The sequence below is a fragment of the Eumetopias jubatus genome, unplaced genomic scaffold (assembly GCF_037043125.1).
Source record: "Eumetopias jubatus isolate StellerSeaLion01/CBP00866 unplaced genomic scaffold, mEumJub1_p1.0 scaffold_8, whole genome shotgun sequence".
Classification (NCBI taxonomy): domain Eukaryota; kingdom Metazoa; phylum Chordata; class Mammalia; order Carnivora; family Otariidae; genus Eumetopias; species Eumetopias jubatus.
In genome coordinates, this window is record NW_028274814.1 from 87,406,167 (window position 1) to 87,432,957 (window position 26,791).

Consider the following 26,791-nt stretch of genomic DNA (forward strand, 5'->3'; position numbering starts at 1 on the left):
TCCCAGGACCCTGGGATCATGACCTGAGCCAAAGGCAGACGCTTAACGACTGAGCCACCCAGGCGCCCTCATAGTAGACTTTCAATTGATATTTGTTGAATATTAACTGAATATAGAGTCAGTTTGATACTAATAATCCCAGTTCTTCTGACTCTTCACCCTTTGCTTTTTCACAAGGGCCTTGAATTCTCTGAAAAGTCTTCCACCAAATATTTCCAGGAATCACATGAGATCAGAAAGAGATCAAGTGAGCTTTGCCATTACTGTTTCTCACCATTCTTAATGCCCTCAGTGGAAACAACAACAAAAGCAACAACAAAAACAAAACATTGCCTATGGAAAAGACCTTATCTTCTGATGCTCCAAAATAATTGATTATCTAGGACCTGAAGCTGGGATGCAGGCAGTAATGGGGAAAATGCCCCCTGTACAAATTTATACCAAACTTTATCTTCTGAATCTTAAAACATCAGTATGCACAGAGCTTCAAAATCTTGGGAGAACATTTCTAATGGACTCTCTGTCCATTAGAATCTGCAGACTGGACAGTACGGGTACCATGCCATCCATCTTGTTTACTGCTTTGTTTTACTCTTTTGTAGGTCTCCATGCACTTAGCTCTCAGCCTGTAGCCACATAGCGAGACTAAACAACAACAATGATGAAACAAAATCAATTCGTGCAAATGGATTCCTAGAATCATCTTCAGTTCACTAGCTCTCTGAGCATAGTTTGGAACCTCCATTTTACTTGAATCAGAACAATCCTCTGTATAAACATGCTGTTCTCCTTTGAATCTAGAAGCCTCCATTGCTCATTGTAAACATTTTCTTAAAAATAGAACTCCTTCAAAAATTGTAGAAAAATTATTGATAATATTTTTCCTAACCAAATTGTCTGCTGTAATAATCTCTCTGTTTATCAAGAGATGCATCTAGTTAGAGAAAGGTGTAAGCATGGTAGGGAATGAAGAGGGATGAAGAGTGGTTCTCATTTTGCAGCCCCTTTTTAAGGTCAATTATTATTGAATGTAATATTTCAAATAGTGATTCAACCTATAGTATTTCTTATATTTGGATGGAGATCTCTCTTACTGGTTCCTTTGAGAGAGTCAGTCAGCTCTAGGTATAGATGGCATTAGTGACATTCAGGTTATATTTTCATAGGTCTCTAAGGGACACGGTGTAGTCAGTCTGAACTCCTCTCAAGATAGGGCTAGATTCAAAGGTATATTTATTTCCATCACTTAGAGGGGCCAGCTTAGAGCCAAGTAGTCCCAGACTCCATGAATCCCTTGATGCAGCTTTATTCCCCAAGTTCCTTGGTAATGAATTTTACATGTTTACCCCAAAAGAACTGGGTGAAACCAGGAATTTTCAGTAGTTTGACTGGAATTTGACTGGCTTTTAAAAAGTTTTCTGTGAGACCAAAATTTACCTACTTTCATTTAGTGCTGTGTGAATCCTGTACTCCATTTACTGAAATAAATTTAGCCATTTAAACTAAATCCATTGAGTAAATTTTGTCATTATCTGCAGATTCTAGCCCCAATGTCTGTTTTAGGATTGTATGAGTAACAAACACCATGTTAGGATTATTATATTATTACTAAGTGCTAGTTTATATATTTGAATGTACATAAATTTCTTCATTCTAAAGGGCTAGAAGTGAAGTACTATTAAAAAAAAGTGTCAAATTTTATATATCCTAGAATGAAGTTGTTTACTCAATCTGAGGTTACTGTGGTAGTTACTATAGAGAACATAAATAAGATTTATTCATGGTTCATGGTCTCAAGATACTTACAGTCCAGGATGGGAGATAGACATGAATAATTTCAAAAATAAAATATGGTATGGTAGAATCAAATAGCTTTGAGACTTTAGAGAATGTGGATTTTCCTTTCTTATAAATTATTAGCCAGACTTTCATGATTTTATATTAAAAGGCATCGCTTATTTGTATGGAAGGATGGGTATTATTTCTTCATGTGACAATGTAGGAGGGTTGGGTAAATGAAGGGGTGCTAGATTTCTTGGAGGGAAAATAAACACTTCCTGCACTAAAACAAGTCTGGGAGCTTTTTGTCCTATAACTAAAGCAAATTGAAGACTTTGAGAAATTGTGAAATAAATACACCATTTAGCAGAGAATTCCTCAAAGCTACCTGATTACTTATATCCTTGTAATGTCTGTAAACATCCTGGGGGACAGGTGTTCCCTAATAGAGTAGAGAGAACGGTAAATTGCATTGAGAATGGTAAAAATGAGCAAGAAAGATTTAGTATAGTCAAATTTGCAGTGCCTTGAATTCAAGACTCTGCAGTGCCATTGAAGTTTTTGGGTGTGGGGTAACCCAATCTGAGGATATTGTTGGGAGATTAATCTTGCTAAGTGCATCAAAGGGAAGCTGGATGTGTGGAGGGGTATGGGAGGCAAGTAAGGGATACTGAAGATGAGACAGTTCCTTAGGGGACAGTGTGAGATGAACAGGGATGTGAACTATGGTAGTCAAAAGAGAAATGGAAAGAAAGATGCATTCAAGAGCTATTAGAGAAAATTATGCATGCAGAAGAAAGGACTTAGGGTTTTTCAGCCTAGGAACTGTTACTACAATTAATAGACTTAGGGAATTTAACATTTCAGTGGGATATCCTTTTGAAATGTGTAGGAAGTACTAAGAAATAAAGAATTATAACTTAGGAAAAGCATTGCTACAAAGGATAGAGAATTGGAACACACCACGTATAAAAGTGGTAACTGAGTTTATAGAGGTAGACAATATTATGGAGAGTAGGAAAGGGAAGAGAGAATCAACAATATAGCCTTTATGAGAACCAACATATGTTGGACCTAAAGAGGAAAACTAGCCATAGAAGGAGGTGTAGTAAAATAGTGAAATAGAAGCCAAAGTCTCAAGTACAAAGTACAATTAAATATTGTTAAATACCATAGAAATTCTAATGAGAGGAGCCACAATGATTTTGGAGATTAGGAAGTCATAGCTCATTTTCAAGAGAAAATTTATTCAGTGAAGCTTGCAAGTGAAAGTTTCAAAGCAAAGAATTATGAGTAGGTGGTGAGAAAGTAGAAGTTATAAGGAAAGCTGGCCCTTGCATGAAGTTTTGAAGTGAAGATGAGAGAAATATAATGACAGTACAAGGAAAAAACAGTCACTAGAGAAGGTCATGCTTTCCTATTCTTTTTTAGTTTTTAAGATTTTATTTATTTGAGAGAGAGTGAGAGCAAGAGAGTGAGTCCAAGTGGGCAGAGGGAGACTCCCTGATGAGCAGGGAGCCCAGTGTGAGGCTGGATTCCAGGACCCTGGGATCATGACCTGAGATGCTTAATGGACTGAGCCACGCAGGTGCCCCACTTTCCTCTTCTTTTTAGGCTTGAGGAGATATACACATTTTGTAGACTAAAGGAAAGAACCAGAAAAGGCCAATATGTTAAAAATTAAAAATGAAGTGTGAAAATTATTGGAACCAAATCCCTTAAAAAGGCAAGAGAGGCTTCGTTAATAATGATAAGTAAATGAATTAGCGTGAGAAAAATGGTTGTCTTTTTGTCTAGAACAGAACAGGAAGGAAAGGTTTATTTGCTATGGGGGTAAAAGATAGGAATCTCCTTTCTGCTGTTCCCAGGTTTGGAAAGTCTTAGCGAGAAAGGGTTGCAGCTCACAGTTCCTACCCTGGCTGCTTGTCCTGCTGTTGGTCAGACTGGCATGTGTGGGACTGGCAAACAAAAAGTCAAAAGAAAGCTTAGCGCTCTCTGGTAAAGCAGGAAGGAAGGTAGGGGAGGCCTCAGGGCAAGGAATTAAGAGCTCTTCCCTGGCATGGGCAGAGTCAGAACAAATATGAGTGAATCACCTGGAATAGAGTGGTACCCAGTGAGGCAGAAGGGTTTCTGCTCTGAGAGGGCGGGTGGGTGCCCGGATCTATGTGAGAAGGACAAGGTGGAAACAAAGTCAAACTAATAAAACGATTAAAAGGTAGAGAAATTAAATTAGGATTAAATGGTTTGGAATTATCAGTATCTTCCCTGGCCAGGTGGCAGTGAAACCTGAGAGAGGGAAGCCTCCTGGCCTTTAGGAGAAAGCTAAGCGGGGGAACGACGGATATAATGTGCAAAGATGAAAAGGTTCTAATAATTTTGTTACTTCTAACTTGGTGTGGTGCAGGTATGTCATCTGTTCTCAGAGGACTGCATTTGTTTCTGTATTTTTGTGGGATTCACAGTCTTGACTAGTACCGTAAGGAAAGGAGAAAGGGAATGAGCTGATTTCCTTTTCTCTGCATTTGGGATGATGCTTCTTTCTGGTGACCTTCCAGAAGTGTCAAGCAGGATCGAACCAACTGATTTATTTTCAGCAACTCCTGTAGCTCTCATCCCGGTTATTTTTAACTTTGGGTTCATTTTTGTTCCAGTCAGCGCCAACTTCATTATCAGTGTTCAGTGCATATCACATAACAATAACATCAGGTTCTAAATAGGAGGGCTTGAAATTGTGAATTCTGGGGAACTTCATAGTGAACCTTCCTTAGAGAAGATCTTCATACTGAATCTTGAGAAAGTCATAAAACGGGATGAAAGTAATCACTTTCAGCTCTCTTATTTCAGCTAGTCTTTTCTAAGAAATGACTGAAGTTAACGGTCCCCACCAATGTCAGTGTCAGAAAATTTATATGTAAGTTTGACAAGAGGAATACCTTTTGGTGTTTATAAGTAGTCAATTCTTAGGCATTATTAACGGTATCTTTAGTGACTATTTAAAATTCTATCAAACATGATATTTTTACTGAACAATATATGATGACATGATTCCCATTTGGTAGTTGTATAGTATAATTTTTTTATTTAAGGATTTAGAAATTGGGCTAATATGGGAACTAAATATATATAGTCTATGAGTTGAAATATTACATAGTTCTTTAAAATACTTTGAATATATAATGTAGGAGGTGCTGTTTTCATTCTGTCTTGGAAAAATATCTTCATGTGATTTATTTGAAACATTGAGCCAAATTGTCCCAAGTTTATGGGAACATACTCTGTTAAAGAACATGGAAATATGCTTCACTATTTTAAACTTGATAATGAAAAACCATTCAAACACCTATCAGATCCTCTGAGGATCTCATATAATAATTTTTATGGAAACTAAATTGTAGTATGGGAATTGAATAAAATTCTAAGCACACTTAAGGAGCTAATACTTGGCCTTTAGGAGCATCTTGTATTTGAGCACACTGCCTAATCCCCTTACGTAATGGAATTCCTTCAAAAGATTCTTTCAAAAGAACTTTTCCTTATTCAGCCTATAGTTTTTAGAATCTTGGAAAACTTGCTCGAATAATGACTATCTGCTCATTACTTATTTTTGAATGGTGGTAGCATTTTTCCAGAGAAGGAAAGAAATTTGTATTTCACAGGCTAAGAAAGTCTATAAAATAGAACTATTTTAGTGTCATGGAATCAAATAGAAACCGAAAGGGACCTCAGAGAATGCTTAATCCTGCTGTCTTTTTACAAATAAGGAAACTAAGAGCCAATGTGAATGTCACTTGCTCAAAGGGTGACAACACTTTAGTGACATTTATTGTGATATATGTATTTGAATTTTCCAGTGTTGTATCTCTGTATGTCACATAAAGCAAGATACAGGATAGGAATCATTTTAATCACTTGGTCATTTTACATGTCCAACAGACACTCTTCCTTTCTATCTAGGCTTGTAGTACATTTTATAATATAACCTTTTAAAAATATTTTTTAAATTATTTGATTCTAGTTAGTATAAATAAGAACAATCTCAGTTCTTTGTGAGATATGCCTCTCTAAATAGAGTTAATTATAAACAATTTAAGTTTACTACACCTTCTAGCACTGTTCATACCTTCTCCACCCTTACTCCCAACTTTTTTTTTAACTGAAAGAATTTACTGGTGTCTGACTTAAGCCTGTAAGAGATTTTAATAAAATCTCTTTAAGGCTACACTCTCGGTTTTGTCTTTTTCCCCTGCTTTTGTGACCTTTCGATTCAGTTTTTGCATTGGGACAGTGTCTTAATTTGAGAATCTTTTACCAAGCTAAATATGGGGAAAGTGTGTCCTATAACCCTGCAAGTCTCAGTAATACATGGATTGTCCCTTCTTCCTTTTCATCCCTGCTTGCAAACAGATAAAATCTATTAATGACCTCATTGCCGCTGCTAGTGTTTATTAAATATAGCTAATTAAAATTAGTTCATGCAACCAACGTTCTTTATCCACATCTCTTGTCCCAAAACCCCAACTGCTTTGTGTGCCTTTTCTGCCTTCCAAGATATCACACACAAATAGTTTTACCAAATGTTTTGTCTCTGCCTAACATAAGTTGTCATTTCTCTCATCTCTTCTAACAGGGTCCTCTCAACCATCTACCTATCCCTGCAGCCATTGCCACACATTTTAGGATTTTGTTTTACACACCACCTCAGATTTTGTTGTTCTATCAAACAGCTCTCGTATCTTAAGGCTTACAACAATAGACATCATTTCTTACTCACGCTATTTGGATATATGGGTCAACTATTGCTCTGGTTGGCTCTTGGCTGAGCTTCAAACATATTCTCATTTTCACGGATCTAGGGACATGTTTTCATATTAGAAGGTAAGGATTATAGGTATAGAGTCAAAACATGCAAACATACTTTAAGGTGACTCTTGGATATGGCCTAAACTTTATTGGTTTATATCCCATTGACGAAGCATGTCCAAAGTTAGTGGGAAGAGAATATATTTTGCCTGCAGAGAAGTATGGCAAAGATTGGTAGACCAGGACAGGTACTTAGGAATAAAAAATTTAATTGTCAATTGAATTCTCTCATAAATGTATAGTAGAAGAAACAACTGTCAACTTGATTAGGTTCCTAAGAGTTCCACAGCCCTTCCCTTCTAAATTTTATAATCCTGACTGCTGATATGGTTTCCCTGAATCCACGGATGCTTAATTTTCTGTGGGCTCTAGCTTTTGTTTCCTCTTCCTATTTTGGCAATTACCAACCAATTGAGTGTCTCCTGAAGTCTCTGGGGAGGGACCCAGGTAAAATGGGGGGAGGGAGGGCAAAAATCCTAAGCAAGTGACTAAAAGCGAAGCAAGGATTGGAACAGGTAAAATCTAGTAGGATGAAGAAAGGGTGGCAATATATGAACACCACCAGCAGTCCATGATTGCGGAGTAACATGAAGATGGTAGGACATTTGCAGTGCTCAACTCTGTGAGAGCCCCATCCTAGAGTGAAACCACTGCTGCAGATAGACTCAAAAACAGATGCTCGACATGATTGAATTTCAGTTTCATTGTCTGCAAGATGGAGACAATAACCACTACACAGAATAGAAAAAACACATGTCAGAGTGTCAGGTGTCTTAATCAGTGATGCTTACTTGTAACTTCAGAGGCAATGTTATTTATTATGTTCAGAGGCAATGTTATAACATTATAACAAATGTTATTTATGTGGGTAATTGATAATCAGCAAATGTCATTTATATCTAAATTGATGCATGGAGACCATCTCTGGGTATCTTCTCTACAACTTATAGAAAAGCCTCATAATTTCATTTAGGTATAACTAAAAACAAAACAATATAAAACAAGACAAAAAGGAAACAAAAATGGAGGTAAGATCTTTAAAAATATAGCTTCCAGTTTCACTGTATTTCTTACAATAACCATATTTGAATTGGTTGTAGATGAGTTAACCTATTTTTCAAAGCAGACATAAACCCCAAAATTAGGGCAAATAATTAGATGTGTAAGATTAACTTAAGGTATTTTATATATTAAGATATTATAATAAATGTTATTTCAAATTAGCATAATTAAAAAAATATATATTTTTTTTCCTACAAACCTCCCCTAAGATTATGGCCTATGCATTTTTTTTTAAGTAGGCTCCATGCCCAGTGTGGAGCCCAGCGCGGGGCTTAGACTCACGACCCTGAGATCAAAACCTGAGCTGAAATCAAGAGTCGGATGGTTAACCGACTGAGCCACTCAGACACCCCGTATGTATTTTTTTTAATTCATCTCTTTTGTCACATATTTTGAAGTTTGCTATCATACAAGTTCATATCATCCTTTTTTCACTGAACATTATATAATAAATATTTCCCATATTATTACACAATTTTCATAATTATCATTTGATATATGTGTAACAGTCTATCAAGTGAATGACAGTAATATATTCACCTACTTCCCAAGTTTGCGCATTAGGTTGTCTTTAGTTTCCCCCTACTATAAACATGATTACTCAAGGGAGAGAGGAGGCAGGGGTTTTAGAATCATGAAACTATGCTGACAAGGCATTGGGTGACAAAGAGACATGTCATAGATGGAACTAAATATTTTCAGGATTCTAAAAAGAGCAGTGCTTCATAGGAAGCTTCAACCACCTGGTGGGCAGAGGGGTCAGTAGACCAGGGGAGCTTATCTTGGTGAAATGGAAGACCATATTACTTCATGCCTCAGGCCAGGTTGACTCACCTTGCTTTTCTACTTTCTTAATCCTGCCCCCAATGGTACTGTATTTTAAAGAAACTTCTAGGGGATTCTAGCATATTTCTGAATCTCATAATTGGTCCCATGAGATCTTATGGATTTTTTTTCTTTACTCGATTTTTGAAATGGGCTTTTTAATAGAAAAGTGAAAAAGGTATTCTCTGGCCCTGTGATCTTCCTAGAAAAATCCAGGAATTTTTTTTTAAACACCCCTTAGTGCCAGTCTATTACCTTCTTTTCAAATTGAAGAAAGAAACAAACACCAGACAATTTTTGAAGACTAAATGCAAAATGGAAGACCCAAAATCTGTTAGAGAGAATTCCATTTTTTCCAGATTGACCAGAGAATGTCACTGAATATGAAAGGTGAGAAAGATAATCTGAATGGCTTTCCAACTATGCTCCAAGGAATTCTAAGTATTTTAAGAGGAACCTTAGGGACGATTTCAGGAAGGAAGTCAGAATGATAATAGATAGAGATTTAGGATCTTTATGACTCCCCCCATAAACCAGAGTAGCAGGTTTGGGTCCTAGGATTCTGAGTAAGACTTTATTTCTAGAAAGGATTTTATGGCTTTGAAAACTGTAGAGGGAAAGGAGAGACAGAGTAAAACCACACTGATCTATTACAATCCTCCCTAAAGTGCTAATAGGTAAAATACTCAGGTAAGTTTTTTTCTAGACATGAAAACATATTCAAAAGTTTGGGCTGACTCCTCTTATCCAGACAAACTAGATTGCATACCGTTAATGCTATTGGATAATAATTCTAATAATTACTAGAGCTTTATTGAATGCTTAATTGATCACTAAGTTTGTGCGATAGTCACTGTTAAAATTCTCATTTTACAGTAATTCTCATTTTACAGTAGTGGAAACTAAGAAATTACATGTCACATCTCAAATGTGGTGAGAATTCAGGGAATTCAGGGAGTTTTGACTTCAGACACAAGGGTGTTTAACTTTTTTTTTCTGTACTGCATATCTGTATGCTAATTCATAAGTGATAAAAATTCTTATTTCCAAGACACTCATTTCTCTTTCACTTTCATTCCTTTGAGGATATTTATTGAACACCTACCAAGTTCTGAGAGTAAAGTTAAATAAGATAGATTCTGTCCTCAAGAATAGGGGAGAGTGCCAAGGAAGTGTGATATATGTGTTATGTGATATACGTGTTATGGTAAAAGTATACACAGGGAGTTAGGATTGGGGTTACAGTTGTACTTCACAGGTACAGGAGCTGAGGTCTATCTATACCTTAAATTATAGACAGAAGTTAGTCAGATGGAAGAAGATAGTGGTGAAGAAAACTTCCAGTGGAAGAAATAGCAGGTGTGAAACGCAGTGGTGAAACATCATGATGGCTCAAGAACTGTAGATAGTTTACTACAACAATTATAGCCAATTCTTGCAGGTGTGTTAGAGAAAAAGCCTAACCAGCAATTTTCAAACATTGTTGTACATCAGAATCACCTGGGGGATTTATTGAATGTGGTTTGCTAGGTCCCACTCGCAGAGTTTTCATCCAGCAGATCTGAGCTGGTGCCCTAGAATTTAGGCGTCTACCAAGTTACTATGTAATGCTTATGCTCCTCCACTAGGAGCCACACCGTGAAAACTACTAGGTAAGATCTAGAAACAGGGGCCAATTTCTTTTTACTGTAGTATGATTAAAATTTAGCTAACAGGAAAAAAAGCATTAAAAAAAGACATGAAAATCCTATATGTAGTACAAATAGAACTATCTGCTACAACTCACAACCAAATTAATATATAAGCGGATATATATTTGCATACTAAAGTTTTGTGTTGGCCGTTTTTGTAAAGATTAATAGAAAACCAAGATATACTCATTATAGAACATTTAAACATTTCAAAAACATATGAATTATATGTCACCTCTTTCCAAAGGCACCAGCTGTTAATAGCTTTTCACATGTACCTAGAAGACTGGCTTGTGGCTACATGGCTTCATGCTCTGCCTCCATTTTCATACCAGTGCCTCCTCTGTGTGTCTTCTCTTCTGTGTGTCTGCTTTAAACCCCCTTTGCCTCTCTCTTATAAATATACCTGTGGTTGCCTTTAGGGACCACCTGGATAGTTTAGGATCAGCTCTTCTTTCAAGATCCTTAACTCAGTCACCTCTTTTGATATAAGCCTTAGTCTGTTGGGGCTGCTACAGCAAAGTACCATAGGCTGGGTGGCTTTCTGGAGGCTGGGAAGCCCAAGATGAAGGTGCCAGCAAGTTCTGTGTCTGGTGGGAACCAGCATCCTGGTTCATGGATGGCTGTCTTCTTGTGCCCTCACATGGCAGAAGGGGTGAGGGAAATCTGATGGGCCTCTTTCATAAGGACATTGATTTCATTCACCAGGGCTCCACCCTCATGAACTAATTACCTCCCACAAGCCCCACCTCCAAATATCACATTGGGGATTAGGTTAGATGAATTTTGGGAGGATACAGCATCAACTCAAAAGTATAAAATCCAAAGTCTCATCTAAATATCAAAATCAGATATGGGTGTGACTCAAAGTATGATTCATCCTGAGGCAAATTCTTCTCTAGCTATGAACCTGTGAAATCTTCCAAAATATAATGGTGAGACAGGCATAGGATAGACATTCCTATTCCAAAAGGGAAAAATAGGAAAGAAGGAAGGGGTTCCAAGTAAGTCTAAAACCCAATATTAAATCTTTAGAGCAAACAACATTAGATCTTAAGGATCAAGAATAATCTTTTATTGGATGCTCTGCCTTCTGGACCCACTGGGTTATGGTCTCATCTTTGCAGCTCTCAGAGTTAGTGTGAACACTCTCAGGGTTCTTGGGGACAGCTCTGTCCCCAGGGCTCCATTGAGCATCACCCTCGTTGGGGCTCTCTGCAGTAGCCCTATCCCTGCAGAAGTATTGTGCCTGGGCTCTGCCCTGCCAGGATGGGGTCTTATATCCGTGGCTATCCTTATTAGGATCCTGATCCTGCAACCCTTCCAGACATCTTCTGGAATCCAGGTGGAGGCAGCCATGCCCCCATGGCTCTTGCATTCTGCATACTGACAAGAGATGGTAGAGGAGTGTGGATACCACCAAAGTTTGCCTCCTGTGTCCGCTAGAGCTACACCCGGGGCAGCCAAGGAGTTCAGTTCTGGAGTGCAGCGTGCAGAGCCCATGATGTGAGGCAGCACTGAACAATGCACCCCAAGGTCCCACCTTTGAAACCACCTTCAGGCAGCCCCACCTTTGAAACCATTCTGCCCCCAGGGACCTAGCACTGTGGTCCTGTGATGGAAAGGGCAGCTCTGATGATTTCTGAATTGTCTTTGGGTTGATTCTTCCTTTGTCTTCAACAATAGCCGCTGCTTCTGTTGAGATGGCTGATTTTACCAAACAGGGTTTTGCCCACGCTTTGAGTGTTCTCATCTGACCACACGTTCTAATTCTCTTCAGTATGGATCGGCTGAAAGTTCTCCAAATCTTTAAATTCTGCTTCCTTTTTGATTAAGAGTTCTACCTTTAAATCATTTCTTTCTTCTGGCATTTTACTATAAGGAGTCAGGAGGAACCAAGGCCACTCCTTCGACACTTTGCTTAGAAATAACTTCAGCTAAATATGCGATTTCATCACTCACAAGTTCTTCAGTAGAGCTAGAAGATGAACACAGTTCAGCCAAGTTCTTAGCCACTTTAGAACAAGGATTGCCTTTCCCTCACCGTCTAATAACACGTGCCTGATCTCTGTCAGACCCCACCTGAATGGCCTTTACCCTCCATATTTCTACGAACATTCTGTTTAGGATTAACTTTGGTATTCTTGAAGAAGACTCAGGCTTTCTTTACAGTCTCCGTTTTTCTTAATTGCTTGTCATCAGAATCACCGTAAATAATCTCTTTATGGTAATAGCCTTTTTCTCTCATGCACCTCATAACTGGTCCAGCTTCTACCTAATACCCAGTTTCAAATCCACTTTCACATTTTTAGTTATTTCTTATGACAGCCTCCCCCTCCAAGTACCAATTTTTATGTTAGTTTGTTAGGGCTGCTGTAACAAAATACCATACACTAGGTGGCTTATAAATAGCAGGAATTTATTTCTCTCAGTTCTGGAGGCTGGGAAGTCTAAGATCAAGGTGCCAGCAGATTCAGTGTCTGTCTGGGGCCCTTTCCTGTGTCATAGACAGCCATTTTTCTTTTCTTTTCTTCTTTTCTTTTCTTTTCTTTTCTTTTCCCTTTCTTTTTTTTCCCAAGTGGGTGTGTAGTTTTTTTCTTTAATTTTTTTTAAAGATTTTATTTATTTATTCTTATTATTATTTCTCAGAGAGAAAGAGAACACAAGCAGGGGGTAGTGGCAGGTAAAGGGAGAAGCAGACTCCCCACTGAGTCCCCCCCTCCCCCCGGGGGCCTGATGTGGGACTCAATCCCAGGATCCTGAGATCATGACCTGAGCCAAAGGCAGATGCTTAACTGACTGAGCCACCCAGGTGTCCCCATAGACAACCGTTTTTCACTGTGTCTTCACTTGGCAGAGGGAGCTCTCTGGGCCCTCATTATAAGGGCACTAATCCTATTCATGAGGGCTTCACCCTGCTGACCTAATTGCCTCCTAAAGGCCTTACCTTCAAATACCATCACAACTGGGGATTAGGTATCAACATATGAATTTGAGGGAACACAAACACTCAGTTTCTGGGACCATTTAAGATATATTGCAGGTTCTAGGGATTAGGACATGAACATATCTTTTTCAGGGCCCCTATTCAGCCCACGACAACTGCTTTTACACACTCAAAGTATAGTATTAGAAATCAGGAATTGTTTGGTGTGGGATATCCATTTCCATTTCCTTATAAATATGTGCTGACTTCTATTTTTTTTTAATTTGCCCATTATAAAAACGTCTTAGTTAGTTTGACCTTTATTATCAATTAGTATTCTCAGAGTCCTTTTAACTACGGCAGTAGTTCACATCTAAAAATAGGTTTTGTGTTACTGACATTTTGTGGGCTATCCACTATTGATACGTCTCTTGTCTAGTTGTCAAAGTAAATCATCTATAGGATTTAAAACATGGTCCATCTGGAAGAATAAAATAACCTCTCAGGATTAGATTCCAATTTTAATTCAGTTACCTGTTGGAAAAGAGAAGATTTGGTTCATTTTAATTCCTGTTACAAAATCGGGTGAGTTGTCATCTAAACTTAAACATTGTACGTTAATTTGACACTACTGTATCTTTTTGTATAAGAAAAAGGAAGTAGAAGGCATAAAGACTAGTTCATTATTCTTTAAGGAACATAGTAATTCCTTTAGGTGAAAACATAGGTAGGATGTGAAGAACAAGTCATGCTTTATCTGTAGGCTATCTAGATTAATTTATAGCCAAGTCAATAGTCTCCTAACATCCATTGATTTAATTTGGGATTTAATTTGCTGAGTACATTATTTCTGGACTATCTTTTGAAACATAAACTTCTGCATGGCTTAGACTATTGATAAGGGTTCATAAAATTGATTCATCCTGATTTAGATTTGGGTAGTTGATGAAATAATTATTCACAAAGTATATAAAGGAAATTCTGATATTCTGTACAACTAAGTGAGAAAAGACCTTAAATATAACACTAGAGTCTCACCATTGATCATCACTAATGGTTTTATTATTTCTTTGTCCTACATCTTCCTCTCCTTAGATTAATCAACCCATATTGATTTCTAGAAGATAAGGCAAGGTTTGGGGCTTTAGCACATCCCACCATGTAAGTTTTTTAAAAACACTTGAAATAGATAAATGTTTTCAGTAGTCATTAAGTCACCCTTTTGTCAATGACAATGATATACTGTAGTCTATATACTCAAAAAAATTATAGACAGCGTAGATATAAATAAGCTGAAATAATGATGAATTTCTAAAGATTTTAAGGGATAGTTGAGGTTTAGAATTACAAAGAACAAATATTTGAATTCCAGTGGAAAATACAGGCAAGGATATGTGCAAGAATTGAAATTGGAAATTCACCATTGGAAATAAAACTGAAGGAGTATATTTATAAGCAGAAAGAGCAGGCTCTAATGTGCTGTTAAAGTGACATCAGTAACAATGGGCCTAACAAAAATACTAGTCACGGTACTAATTTAATCATTTACTGGACTTTACACCTTGGAAAAAAATCACTTTGCACCTCTCTTCCTTTATGCCCTCATCCCTAAATATGATTAAAAACATCACTTCCTCTTCATTCATGGGATTATGATAATTAATTGAATCTTTGGAAAAAAGCATTTTTTTCGTGCATCCTGTTATAAGTAAAAGTTATCATGAAACAAGTGGCATATATGCAAACTGCCAAGAAACCAGATTAGCTGAGAGCATAGTCCAACTTCTAGCTGTAGTAACTAACACAGCTTTTGTAGGGACAAATAAACTTTATGCCTCCTTGGACTTTAGGAAGCAATCTCCAAAATAGTTGCTTTCCCAAATTAAAGGAAAATTTTCCCATATTCTTAAGGATTGTTGATCTTCTACTGTTTTTTTTTTTTAGTAGGACACACAATTCTAAAATAATTCTTTTCATTTTTAAACCTAAAGACCAATATATGGATCACATGAATATATTTGCATAAACATATATTAAAATATGATAGTTTGATAGATGTAGAGAAAGGGATGTAAAATAGATTTATATAACTACCAAGCAGGAAGTTATAATTTCTTGGATTTTTGGCCAATTTATTGAAAAAAGCCATGGGTATGGGTTGGTCTTTCTGTAAGAAAATAGACTAGTCAGGTTAAACCTTTATATGAAAGGTTTGTAGAAATGTTGGAGAGCATTTAGAATGTGGACTTGTAAAGATCTCTTGTTGTGGCCTCTACGCTGACCTCCATAAAGCATGATGATAATGAAGTATAGACTGAAAGGTCAGAGCCCAATTTTCAGAAATGCCTCAGGCTTTCCTCTGAGGCTTTGCCCTGAACTCAGGGCATCTCTGTCTGCTAGAGGAAACTGACAGAAAATGTATTTCTTCAAAATATATAAAGGGTTTTCTGCATTTGGATGGGCTGGTTACATGTAGTAGGATGGGGCTGCCATCCCTGATTTACCCGGCTTAAAAAGGTTATGAAGGCTCCCAAGACTCCTGGTAAGACCAGAACAGATGTTTCTTCTCTCCGCTGTTAACCCAGACCTAGGAGACCTATTTAGCATAAACTCTATTCTGAGCACAAGTTAAAACTTTAATTTCAGAGGTGCCTGGGTGGCTCAGTTGGTTAAGTGTCTGAATCTTGGTTTCAGCTCAGGTCATGATCTCAGGGTCCTGGGATCGAGCCCCATGTGTGGGGCTCCACGCTTAGCAAGGAGTCTGCCTGAGATTCTCTCCCTCTCCCTTTACCCCCTCCCCGTACTCAGGTTCTCTCTCTCTCTAAATGAATAAATCTTCTTTAAAAACTTAAAATTCAGCCTTATCTATTTCTCAGATTTTATTCATGACTTTATAATTCCCTGACTAATCATTCTAGTCCCTATCATAGTTTCTTACTGACTTGGCAACTAGATCACAGGCTTTCCTCATCTTCTCATACAAATCTCATTTGGCCTGCATTGCCTTTTTCAACACTTTAGGATACATGGCCCTACATGCAAAGCAGGCAACTGGTTATTTAATTCAGAATTGACTTTTTCTCAGCTTTAATCTAGGCAAAGGAATGTCCAACCTAAACAAAATAAACTCTAAGTACTAGCTTCTATGTATTCAGCACAAGATTTAAGTTGAAATGAAAGTATTTGATGTATTAGGAATATCTGTCACCCAGATCTGATTAGGAAGTTTTAATTCTAAATCAGAAGATCCCTAAAATGCTTTTAGTCCTTTTCATGACCAGTCTGTCTCATTGTGAGACATATATATTATTGATAATATTTCTTTTTTTTAATATGTTAAGTTAGCCACCATACGGTACATCATTAGTTTTTGATGTAGTGTTCAGTGACTTATTAGTTGCGTATAACACCCAGTGCTCATTACAAACCTTGCCCTCCTTAATACCTATCACCCTGTTACCCCCACTCCCCTCCCTTCTGAAACTCTCAGTTTGTTTGATAATATTCTAATAATTATCTTTTAAACTTTCTGTTTCCATTGTCAATGGATAGTTTCTTTAACGGAATTTTAGAGCAAATTATTTAAATGAGTATAGGAAATTATTTGAGGGACAGCTAATGAATGCCAATAAATTTTCTTCTCATAATGGTAGATATGCAATCTAATGTTATTTATTTTTTTAAAAAACCTATTTCTTAATTTTATACTTATAATTTTTTTCTCGTGCATATATGTTTGATCATTTTGTTCATACATTAGCAGTTCTATCAATGGATTGACAAAGAAATTTTGCTAATTACTAAAACATGGTCACAATATCCTGGGATAAATGAAAGCTCTGATGCGGCCTATGGAACTCAATTATACATGTAACCTTTGTTTTTTTTCATTTCTTTAGATAATCCAGAGTCTGCTCTACCTCTCTCCTTTTGCATTGTCTTTCCATATCACTTCAAGGAACAGTGAGTAGATGTAAAATTCCACGGATAATCCAAAAATACCTGTTCAAGTTGGCATCTATCAACAGGTAAAATAACACTTTTAATTCCTGCTTTTCTTGATTATTTCCATATATAAAAGGAAAGACACAACAGGTATAAGTTGGGAAAATATTACAGAGTTGTGCATAGGAAGATAACATGAGACCAGTGAGTGTGTATGAATTGGATCTTGACTATTGATCAACCCAAGAGTTGTTTAATAAGGAACAGGTGGTAATCTTAGAAATGGAATTTTTCAAGGTTAATTGGTTAGGGTCCACTCTGTAATAATTTAGTTAAGAGATCATAAGATATCAGTTTATATGGAAAAAACTAAACAGCTAGGAGATAAGGAAGTGAAGAGGCATGAATAGTGACTCTCAACCTGGAGTATGCATTTATAAATCAAGTCAATATGCTGGAAACAGATACAAAAGATTACATACAGAAATAAACTGGTGAAAAAAACAATACAAAAAAGGAGAATTAAGGAGAAAAAAACTGAAGGCCCTTCAGTTTTCTATGAGCATAGATTCCTGTCTATACAATAGAAATCGCAACATCAACCTAGCTCATTAGTAAATTTCAGTATTCATATTCATAACATGATTTGAATATTAGTAAATTTCAATATTCATATTGATATATTTAAATAATATATTTAAGATTATTTAGAAAAAATTTTTGAAGTGGCTGAGAAGAAAATCATCCGGTTGTATTTCTAAGTGTTTATAATAGCAGATGTGATAAAAGCCTCAGTAGTTTAAACTCATGAATTAATAATGAAAGACAGATTCTTTTATGCAAACAGGAAAATTGCAGAGAAGTTCTCTACCTATTTTAAATTTCATTTTTATCATTTTTCCTCTATGAATTTCTGAAAGCCAAGTCCTTTAGTATAATGATGGACAAATTAGAAAAGTTTAATGTAGAGAATATTTTCATTCAAAATCTAAAAAGTGCATATAGAAGATCACTGAAAATATCCTTGATATAATTTGACAGTAAACAAAAATTAAACCTGTCTTTGTTTTCATAGATATCTGTTTAGTTTTTTGGTGGGTTTTCTGAAAACATGTGGCAAATTTAGTTTTTATTAACTTATTTCCCACATTATTTTACCAATAGAAAATTCTTTCTTTTTCTTCTACATTTCAATTGAAACATATTCACAAATAAAATGAGAGTAGTAAGAAGATATTGAAAAATGCTGGCAGTTACAGCTAAAAGCTAAGTGAACAGCATTACTCCACAAAGAAACATTGATTTTAGGGAACCAAGACGTTTTTAATTTAATTTCAGTTGTGTGAAGCTATATGTGTTCATTTCTTCCACAGGAGAGTGAGTGCTACTATACCATAAGGCTAGCAGCTAAATGTTCCTAGACATATCCAAAGAGAAAGTCCTTTCTTTTAACAAACAATAATGTACCATCTATTTATTTGGAAGAATTTTATTGCTATGAAAAAATGCATAAAATATATCATTCATGAAATAATAATGTAGCACCATTTTGAGAAATGCAGTAAAATTAATTCATTAAAACCATATAACTTCTAATGCTACGGGTCCAGAAAATAGGTCCATGCTGAAATATTTTTACATATTCTTAGTTATTAAAAGTAGAAACATTCTGAAATATTTCTAATAATCTAATATTTCTAATAATTAAAAAATCTACCATTTAATTCTTTAAAATCTATCAGATTTAATCCATGGTCCTTTTTAACTTTTGTAAAGAAAATCTTAAATATTTGGATTAAGAAAGTATTCTGTTTTTAAGTGATGACAGCTCCATTTTTTATTATGCTTAGAATTCAGATAGAGATAGCTTTTATTTTTGGGTTGGTACTTCAGTACAGATCTGAATTCTTTATTTGAGTAGTTTTTATTTCTATAAGCAAATTAAATGCTTCATTTTTTAGCCCAAAACAAAGTTACATACCTCATTCCATTTTTTTTTGGTTAATTTTCTTAGTATAAGAGTATTAAAAAGTATTCATGAGAAATTATATACTTATAACCATAAAGTATTATTTTGGTGACTATCAAGAGTAATATCTGAAAATGGAAATAAGGTTTAAACTGTTATTTCATTTTTTTTAATAGATTACTTGAATCTCGAATAGAGGAACAGAAATGCCACCACCAGTAGGCGCCCCCCTATACCCACCTCCTGATGGAGGCTGGGGCTGGGTAGTGGTTGGAGCATCTTTTATCTCCATTGGATTTTCATACGCATTCCCCAAAGCTGTCACAGTGTTCTTCAAAGAAATTCAGCAAATATTCAACACTACCTACAGTGAAATAGCATGGATATCATCCATTATGCTGGCTGTTATGTATGCAGGAGGTAAGGTTTCTGGGAATAAATGGAATTCCAGATTAAGAAAACAATGCTTGCATGCCACAGTGTTTTACATTTAATGTCTTGGTATATTAAAGCTCTGTTTTTGTATTGTAGTCACTTAAAACCAACCAAAAATATAATTCCAACTGAATTTTTAATAATTTTATTGATTCTGCATCTTGAGATACTCACTTCATTCTTTAGTATGACTACAGTATTTGAATGAGGATTTCTTTGAACAAAGTAAGGTTTACTTTACTAAATTATGGAATTTCCAAGGGAGGCACTTTTCCATTTAATCTGGAATAAAGTCTATACCACAGTGTTAGTATCATTTCCTACCATTGTTACAGTTGGTAAAAATGCTTTCATCCTAATGAGAAAGAAACTCCAGTTGCTGACAGTCTATAAGCCTACTAAGTACTTCACCTTCAGCTGCAAAAATGGAGAGTTACCATGTACATTCTGGATCCATTCAAGTTTGTGTGATCAAAATAATTCTTACCTCTGTAGTACTCATTAAATATGACATTTTAAAAAAAAGATTTACTTATTTATTTTGAGAGAGAGCGAGAGAGCAGGGCAGGGGGTAGAAGGAGATAGAAAGGGAGAGAGAATCTCCAGCCAACTCCCCACTGAGTGCAGACCTGATGCGGGGCTCCATCCGACTACTGTAAGATCATAACTTGAGCTGACGGCAGGAGTTGGATGCTTAACCGACTGAGCCACCCAGGCACCCTAAATATGACATTTTTAAATATAAATGGTTGTCTGACAATTATCCTGTTACATTCCGTATTCAGTTGAGGGTAAGATTCATGAGGGAGAACAAATCAAAGAACCATATCACTTCTGAATGCTTAAAAAATGTAATTATTAATGCATTATTATGTCACTTATTTTCTTTAAATCAATCTCAACAGCAGACCAGATGGCCTCTACATTTTTTAAGGTCATTATGTAAAATATTTAGGTTTTAGAGTTTTCATTTTTCATCGGGATATTTGACTTTAAGAGACAGGTATAGACTCAGAATATAAGAACTGAAAGAAATTATACAAATCATCTACCACAATTTCTTACCTTACAGTTGAGGATAATATTGCTCATAGTGATAGGGAATATACCATTAGCAAAAATATCCAATATTTATTAGTATTTACTTTCAGCTAAGTCCTCTCTAAATGCTTGCTATGTGTCATATGATTTAATTCTCTTAACAATGCGTGAGATAAGTATTATTTTCTCTCTGTTCTATAATTGAAGAAATAGAGACATAGAATAATTTCCCAAGAACAACAGCTTATTAGTGACAGGTAGAAATTGAGACTCCAAATATTGAGTCACTGTGCTCTTCTGCTTTTCTCATATCTTCCTCTTTACTTCTAGAAAGTGATAGAGCCAGATCTAGGCCAGGCCTTCTACAGACCTGATTCAGGTTCTACCCCTTCCAAGGTCATTTGTCAGTGACATAATAATTAATCCACAGGATATTATTTCTTTATGGTAGTACCAAGGTGAAAATGCGATCCTCCAATTATCCTCTGTGTGTGTGTGTGTGTGTGTGTGTGTGTGTGTGTATCTGCGCACACACACGTGTGCATACTGGTATGTGTTTTCTGCTTTCTATATGTCAGTGATTTACATTAATCCAGTATGTCTCCCTTAACGGTTTTTAGTTAGGTTAAATGGATGTATTTTTTGTTCCACTACTGAAAGGTATCTTTAAAATGCTATTTGAGTGTATCAATGAAAAATTCTGCTTCTAAAGCACTTTCTGAGTATCTCCTTTGGACAGTTGCTTTAAGGATTCTGTGTTATTTCTGATGACTATAGAAACAATAAATACTGTGTACCTGGTTTTGTTCCTCTATTGCAGGGGTTAGGTGTTATTTAATAATGTTTTACTAGAACAACACACAAGTCATCTTGTTCTGAGCTCCAAAATATGCTGATGTTAAGATACATAGTCCCCACCCTTTTAAATACAACTGAAACAGAATCCTCTAGTGAATTCATAGAAGTCTACTGAATTTGAACTATACAGTCATAATTTTATATTGAATAGGTAGTTGACTAACTCATAAGCAAGACAAAAATTTGTATAACTTTTTTGTTAAGTCAAGTCTTAATTGAATTTATTAGTTTAAAGCAAATAACTTCAAAGTCCCAGTGCCTCAAAGGAATATAAGTTTACTTATTGCTCAAGCAGTGTTTCATCTGATGGCTATGCTATCACATGAGACTTTGTGGTGTTTCCAAAATCTGCTCCCCTTGGCTAGACAGAATGAATGCAAACAGCATGGAAGATCATGTGTGATATTTTAAGGGCCAGGCCTGGAAGGGGTAAACAACATTTCTGACATATTCTACTGGTCAGAATACTTATGCTGCTATACCTAAAGATAGGAGCCAGGATTGCTGGAAAATGCAGGATTCCTAGAGGAAGAAATAGAGTAAGATAGCATCCAGTAAGTCTCAGAGAGAGCTTGGTACCCCAGCAATCATTCTTCATCCAATGAAAGTAGGATATATTTATAGACTTGTCATGGTCATATGATAGCCTTCCACTCGCTGGTTGGATCTACAGAAAGGTTTAGAATGAAGAATTATATAATTTCTTTTCTCAAACCATTAAATAAATAATATGTAAATCCCTACAATATGTATTTATTATTTAATAAATTTGTCAATTTATTCATGTTCTTATTTTCCTATTTTTAATAGATATTATACATGTTAAAAAAACACAAAAGACGGGCACCTGGGTGGCTCAGTTGGTTAAGTGTCTGACTCTTGATTTCAGCTCAGGTTATGATGTCAGGGTCATAAGATGGAGCCTTGCTTTGGACTCCAGGCTCAGCTCAGAGTCTGCTTGTCTCTCTGCCTATTCCCTCTGTTCTCACTCTCTCTCTCTCTTTCTCTCAAATAAATAAATAAGTAAATAAAAAGCACAAAATAGAACTCTTTTGAAGCTCATCAAAAAAATGGTAGTTTGGGGGCACCGGGGTGACTCAGTTCGTTAGGCATTTGACTCTTGATCTCAGCTCAGGTGTTGATTCCAGGGTTGTAGTTCAAGCCCTGTGTTGGGCTCCATGGTGGGCATGGAGCCTATTTAAAAAAAAAATAGTAGTTTGGTTAAGTAAGTAGTTACCAATTCAGAAAAAAAAATACCTTAAAATGTTTAGGGTAATAGATGAAAAAATCTGTCTAAATTAAAGATCATTGAGGATTTTCTACTTGTCTCAAGAAAACAAATGCTAGACACATAAAGACACTTACGTAGTAATTGATGATGGTAATATCTGGGTGAGATCCACCAAGTTGCTGGAATATTGCTTAGCATCATTAGTCATCAGAACTGAGACATTTTGTTTATCAGCTCTGGCCACGGAGAAAAGTCAGTAATTGTAGAAATTTTGCTACACTGTGGTCTTTCCCTTGAAAGTGGAAAAGCAGTCCACCCATGGCCTGCAGGAAAGAAATGTTATTACCTGCCATATCCACTGGTTAATGGAGAACTCATTACATTTTACATGGTGTCTTATCTTGATAATCTTATCTTGATAATTGGTTTTAATCTTTTAGTAAGAAATAATTGGTACATTTAAAATTATATAATCCCAATATGAAAACAGTCCCCCTTATGTGGATGCAGATAATTTTTTTCATAAACATAATAACTATTTAGAACAAAAATATCTGTTAGTTTCAATTAATCTAAGACACAGATGTTGGTCCTATTACCAAAGTGGTAGTATTTTTTCAAATACGGTCCACAGACTTTCTTCTTCTGAATCATGTGTGTCTTGCTAAAAATGCATAGTTGCAGGTCTTCTCCCAAACCCCATTTTAGCAGAATTTCTGTTGGTGGAATCCAGAAACTTGCATTTCGGCAAGCATCCCTGAAAAACACTTCAGGTACAACATAGGGATTCACTGTTGTAGAAGAAGATCAATAATTGATTTAAAAATATTTAAGTTATCCTTTAATATTTGAAAGATCTCTTTTTATAGAGGCCTTTTAGGTTGATGATTATAAAATAAATTCAAAGACCATAAGGTGAAAAGGCATATAGTTTAGTATGAAGTTTAATGAGGCTCGCTACCGAGTAACTGAAATACTTGGTTCAACCTAATGCTAATTACGTTAGCCTGGAGAACATCTAAGATCTGACACCCTCATTAGGGCTTAGCACTCAACCTATTAATCACCACTGTGGGGTCACTGGGTAAGATGGAGTGTGTTCTGAGGCCTGGCCTGTGATGTCAGGACTGGAGTCTCTTGTAGTAATTAGTTGGCATCTGAGCCTTGGTAGCAAGATATTATCTTCCCTTCTGATGTCTGAATTAAAAATGAAACTAATAAAAGGTATGCAGGAAGGATGGAAAAGAATGCAAATTATGTTTATCCCTTACTTCATCCTTAGAATAATGACATTAAATTATAGCAACCCATCTGGTCATCCATATGGTCTCCTGGAGTTCTAGCAAATTTCAGCAAATAGGTCAAACACAGTGGTCACTCCATTCATAAAGGACTAAGTAGAGGCAGAAAACATTACAAATTAAACTTTCCACATTGTTTAGATGGATATAGGGATTTATTTTATAAACAGTGATTACATAGGATTGTCTTTTAGTACAATGTTTGTCTTTGTTACTCTATCAAAAGATAATGTGAACCTGCTTAGCTACACAATTATGGAGTACAGATTTGGGGCTGCCAATCTCTGTGAGTACCTCATGTTATTTTTCTGGTGATATCTGTTATGACTTGGAAGAATCAGCCGTTCTAGAGGGGAGAGTTGGCTTTGTCTCCATGGTAACATACTCTTCTGTTTTATGTGAGCAGTGACTGCCAATTGTACTAAGGTAAGGGTGATGGTTTGATGATGGAATACTTTAAACAGGGGGCCAAGCATCAGACCACTGAGCCTTCTTTTTTACTGGAGGCCAAGAAGCGAAATGTTTTAGGCATGGGAGGTTGGTGGTCATAATATAGAACGTGTATTTTTCTATTCTTTTCTAAGTCTAAGCTCACTACATTATTTTGCTTTGTGCTCTAAATACTTTGCTGAACGAAGGAGCCTACTAAAATAATTCATATGGTGCTGTCTCTTAGCCACAGCCAAAAAAAAAAAAAAAAGTTCGTTTCATTCCTGTGATTGAGATCTCCCTAGGGCTTTCACCCTAGCTTTATAAAGTCCCAAAAGTACACTTGGATAGTCCTATGCAAGCAAGCAGGCTGTGCATCTTTTATACCTACACTGTGATAGATTTTTTAAAATTTTTTATTGTTATGTTAATCACCATATATTACATCATTAGTTTTTGATATAGTGTTCCATGATTCATTGTTTGTGCATAACACCCAGTGCTCCATGCAGAATGTGCCCTCTTTAATACCCATCACCAGGCTAACCCATCCCCCCACCCTCCTCCCCTCTAGAACCCTCAGTTTGTTTTTCAGACTCCATCATCTCTCATGGTTCGTCTCTCCCTCTGACTTACTTCCCTTCATTCTTCCCCTCCTGCTATCTTCTTCTTTTTTCTTTTTTCTTAACATATGTTGCATTATTTGTTTCAGAAGTACAGATCTGTGATTCAACAGTCTTGCACAATTCACAGTGCTCACCATAGCACATACCCTACCCAATGTCTATTACCCAACCACCCCATCCCTCCCACCCCCACCACTCCAGCAACCCTCAGTTTGTATCCTGAGATTAAGAATTCCTCATATCAGTGAGGTCATATGATACATGTCTTTCTCTGATTGACTTATTTCACTCAGCATAACACCCTCCAGTTCCATCCACGTCGTTGCAAATGGCAAGATCTCATTCCTTTTGATGGCTGCATAATATTCCATTGTGTATATATACCACAGCTTCTTTATCCATTCATCTGTCGATGGACATCTTGGCTCTTTCCACAGTATGGCTATTGTGGACATTGCTGCTATAAACATTGGGGTGCACATACCCCTTCAGATCCCTACATTTGTATCTTTGGGGTAAATACCCAGTAGAGCAATTGCTGGATCGTAGGGTAGCTCTATTTTCAACTGTTTCAGGAACCTCCATACTATTTTCCAGAGGGGTTGCACCAGCTTGCATTCCCACCAACAGTGTAGGAGGGTTCCCCTTTCTCCACATCCCCGCCAACATCTGTCGTTTCCTGACTTGTTAATTTTAGCCATTCTGACTGGTGTGAGGTGGTATCTCTTTGAGGTTTTGATTTGGATTTCCCTGATGCCGAGCGATGTTGAGCACTTTTACATGTGTCTGTTGGCCATTTGGATGTCTTCTTTGGAAAAAATGTCTGTTCGTGTCTTCTGCTCATTTCTTGATTGGATCATTTGTTCTTTGGGTGTTGAGTTTGATAAGTTCTTTATAGATTTTGGATACTAGCCCTTTATCTGATATGTCATTTGCAAATATTTTCTCCCATTCTGTCGGTTGTCTTTTGGTTTTGTGGACTGTTTCTTTTGCTGTGCAAAAGCTTCTTATCTTGACGAAATCCCAATAGTTCATTTTTGCCCTTGCTTCCCTTGCCTTTGGCGATGTTTCTAGGAAGAAGTTGCTGTGGCTGAGGTCAAAGAGGTTGCTACCTGTGTTCTCCTTTAGGATTTTGATGGACTCCTGTCTCACATTTAGGTCTTTCAACCATTTGGAGTCTATTTTTGTGTGTGGTATAAGGAAATGGTCCAGTTTCATTCTTCTGCATGTGGCTGTCCAATTTTCCCAACACCATTTCTTGAAGAGACTGTCTTTTTGCCATTGGACATTCTTTCCTGCTTTGTCAAAGATAAGTTGACCATAGAGTTGAGGGTCCATTTCTGGGCTCGATTCTGTTCCATTGATCGATGTGTCTGTTTTTGTGCCAGTATCATACTGTCTTGATGATGACAGCTTTGTAATAGAGCTGGAAGTCCGGAATTGTGATGCCGCCAGCTTTGCTTTTTTTTTCAATATTCCTCTGGCTATTCGGGGTCTCTTCTGGTTCCATACAAATTTTAGGATTATTTGTTCCATTTCTTTGAAAAAGGTGGATGGTATTTTGATGGGGATTGCATTGAATGTGTAGATTGCTCTAGGTAGCATTGACATCTTCACAAAGTTTGTTCTTCCAATCCATGAGCATGGAACGTTTTTCCATTTCTTTGTGTCTTCTTCAATTTCTTTCCTGAGTCTTTTATAGTTTTCTGAGTACAGATCCTTTGCCTCTTTGGTTAAATTTATTCCTAGGTATCTTATGGTTTTGGGTGCAATTGTAAATGGGATCGACTCCTTGATTTGTCTCTCTTCTGTC

The 26,791-nt window shown here is 36.5% G+C and overlaps 1 protein-coding gene across 2 annotated transcripts in view; it reads left to right on the forward strand.

Moving 5' to 3' along the window:
* The window catches only part of SLC16A7 (solute carrier family 16 member 7), a 182,118-nt gene that overhangs the window by 82,118 nt on the left and 73,209 nt on the right, over window positions 1-26,791 (forward strand). The window contains exons 2-4 of one of the 2 annotated variants that reach the window (XM_088025263.1): window positions 7,938-8,054; window positions 17,043-17,171; window positions 19,234-19,477. In XM_088025263.1, the coding sequence (XP_087881389.1) occupies window positions 19,264-19,477 (214 nt within the window). In that variant the 5' untranslated portion in view covers window positions 7,938-8,054; window positions 17,043-17,171; window positions 19,234-19,263. The remainder of the gene's footprint in view (window positions 1-7,937; window positions 8,055-17,042; window positions 17,172-19,233; window positions 19,478-26,791) is intronic. The other variant, XM_028110818.2, reaches the window with a different exon arrangement.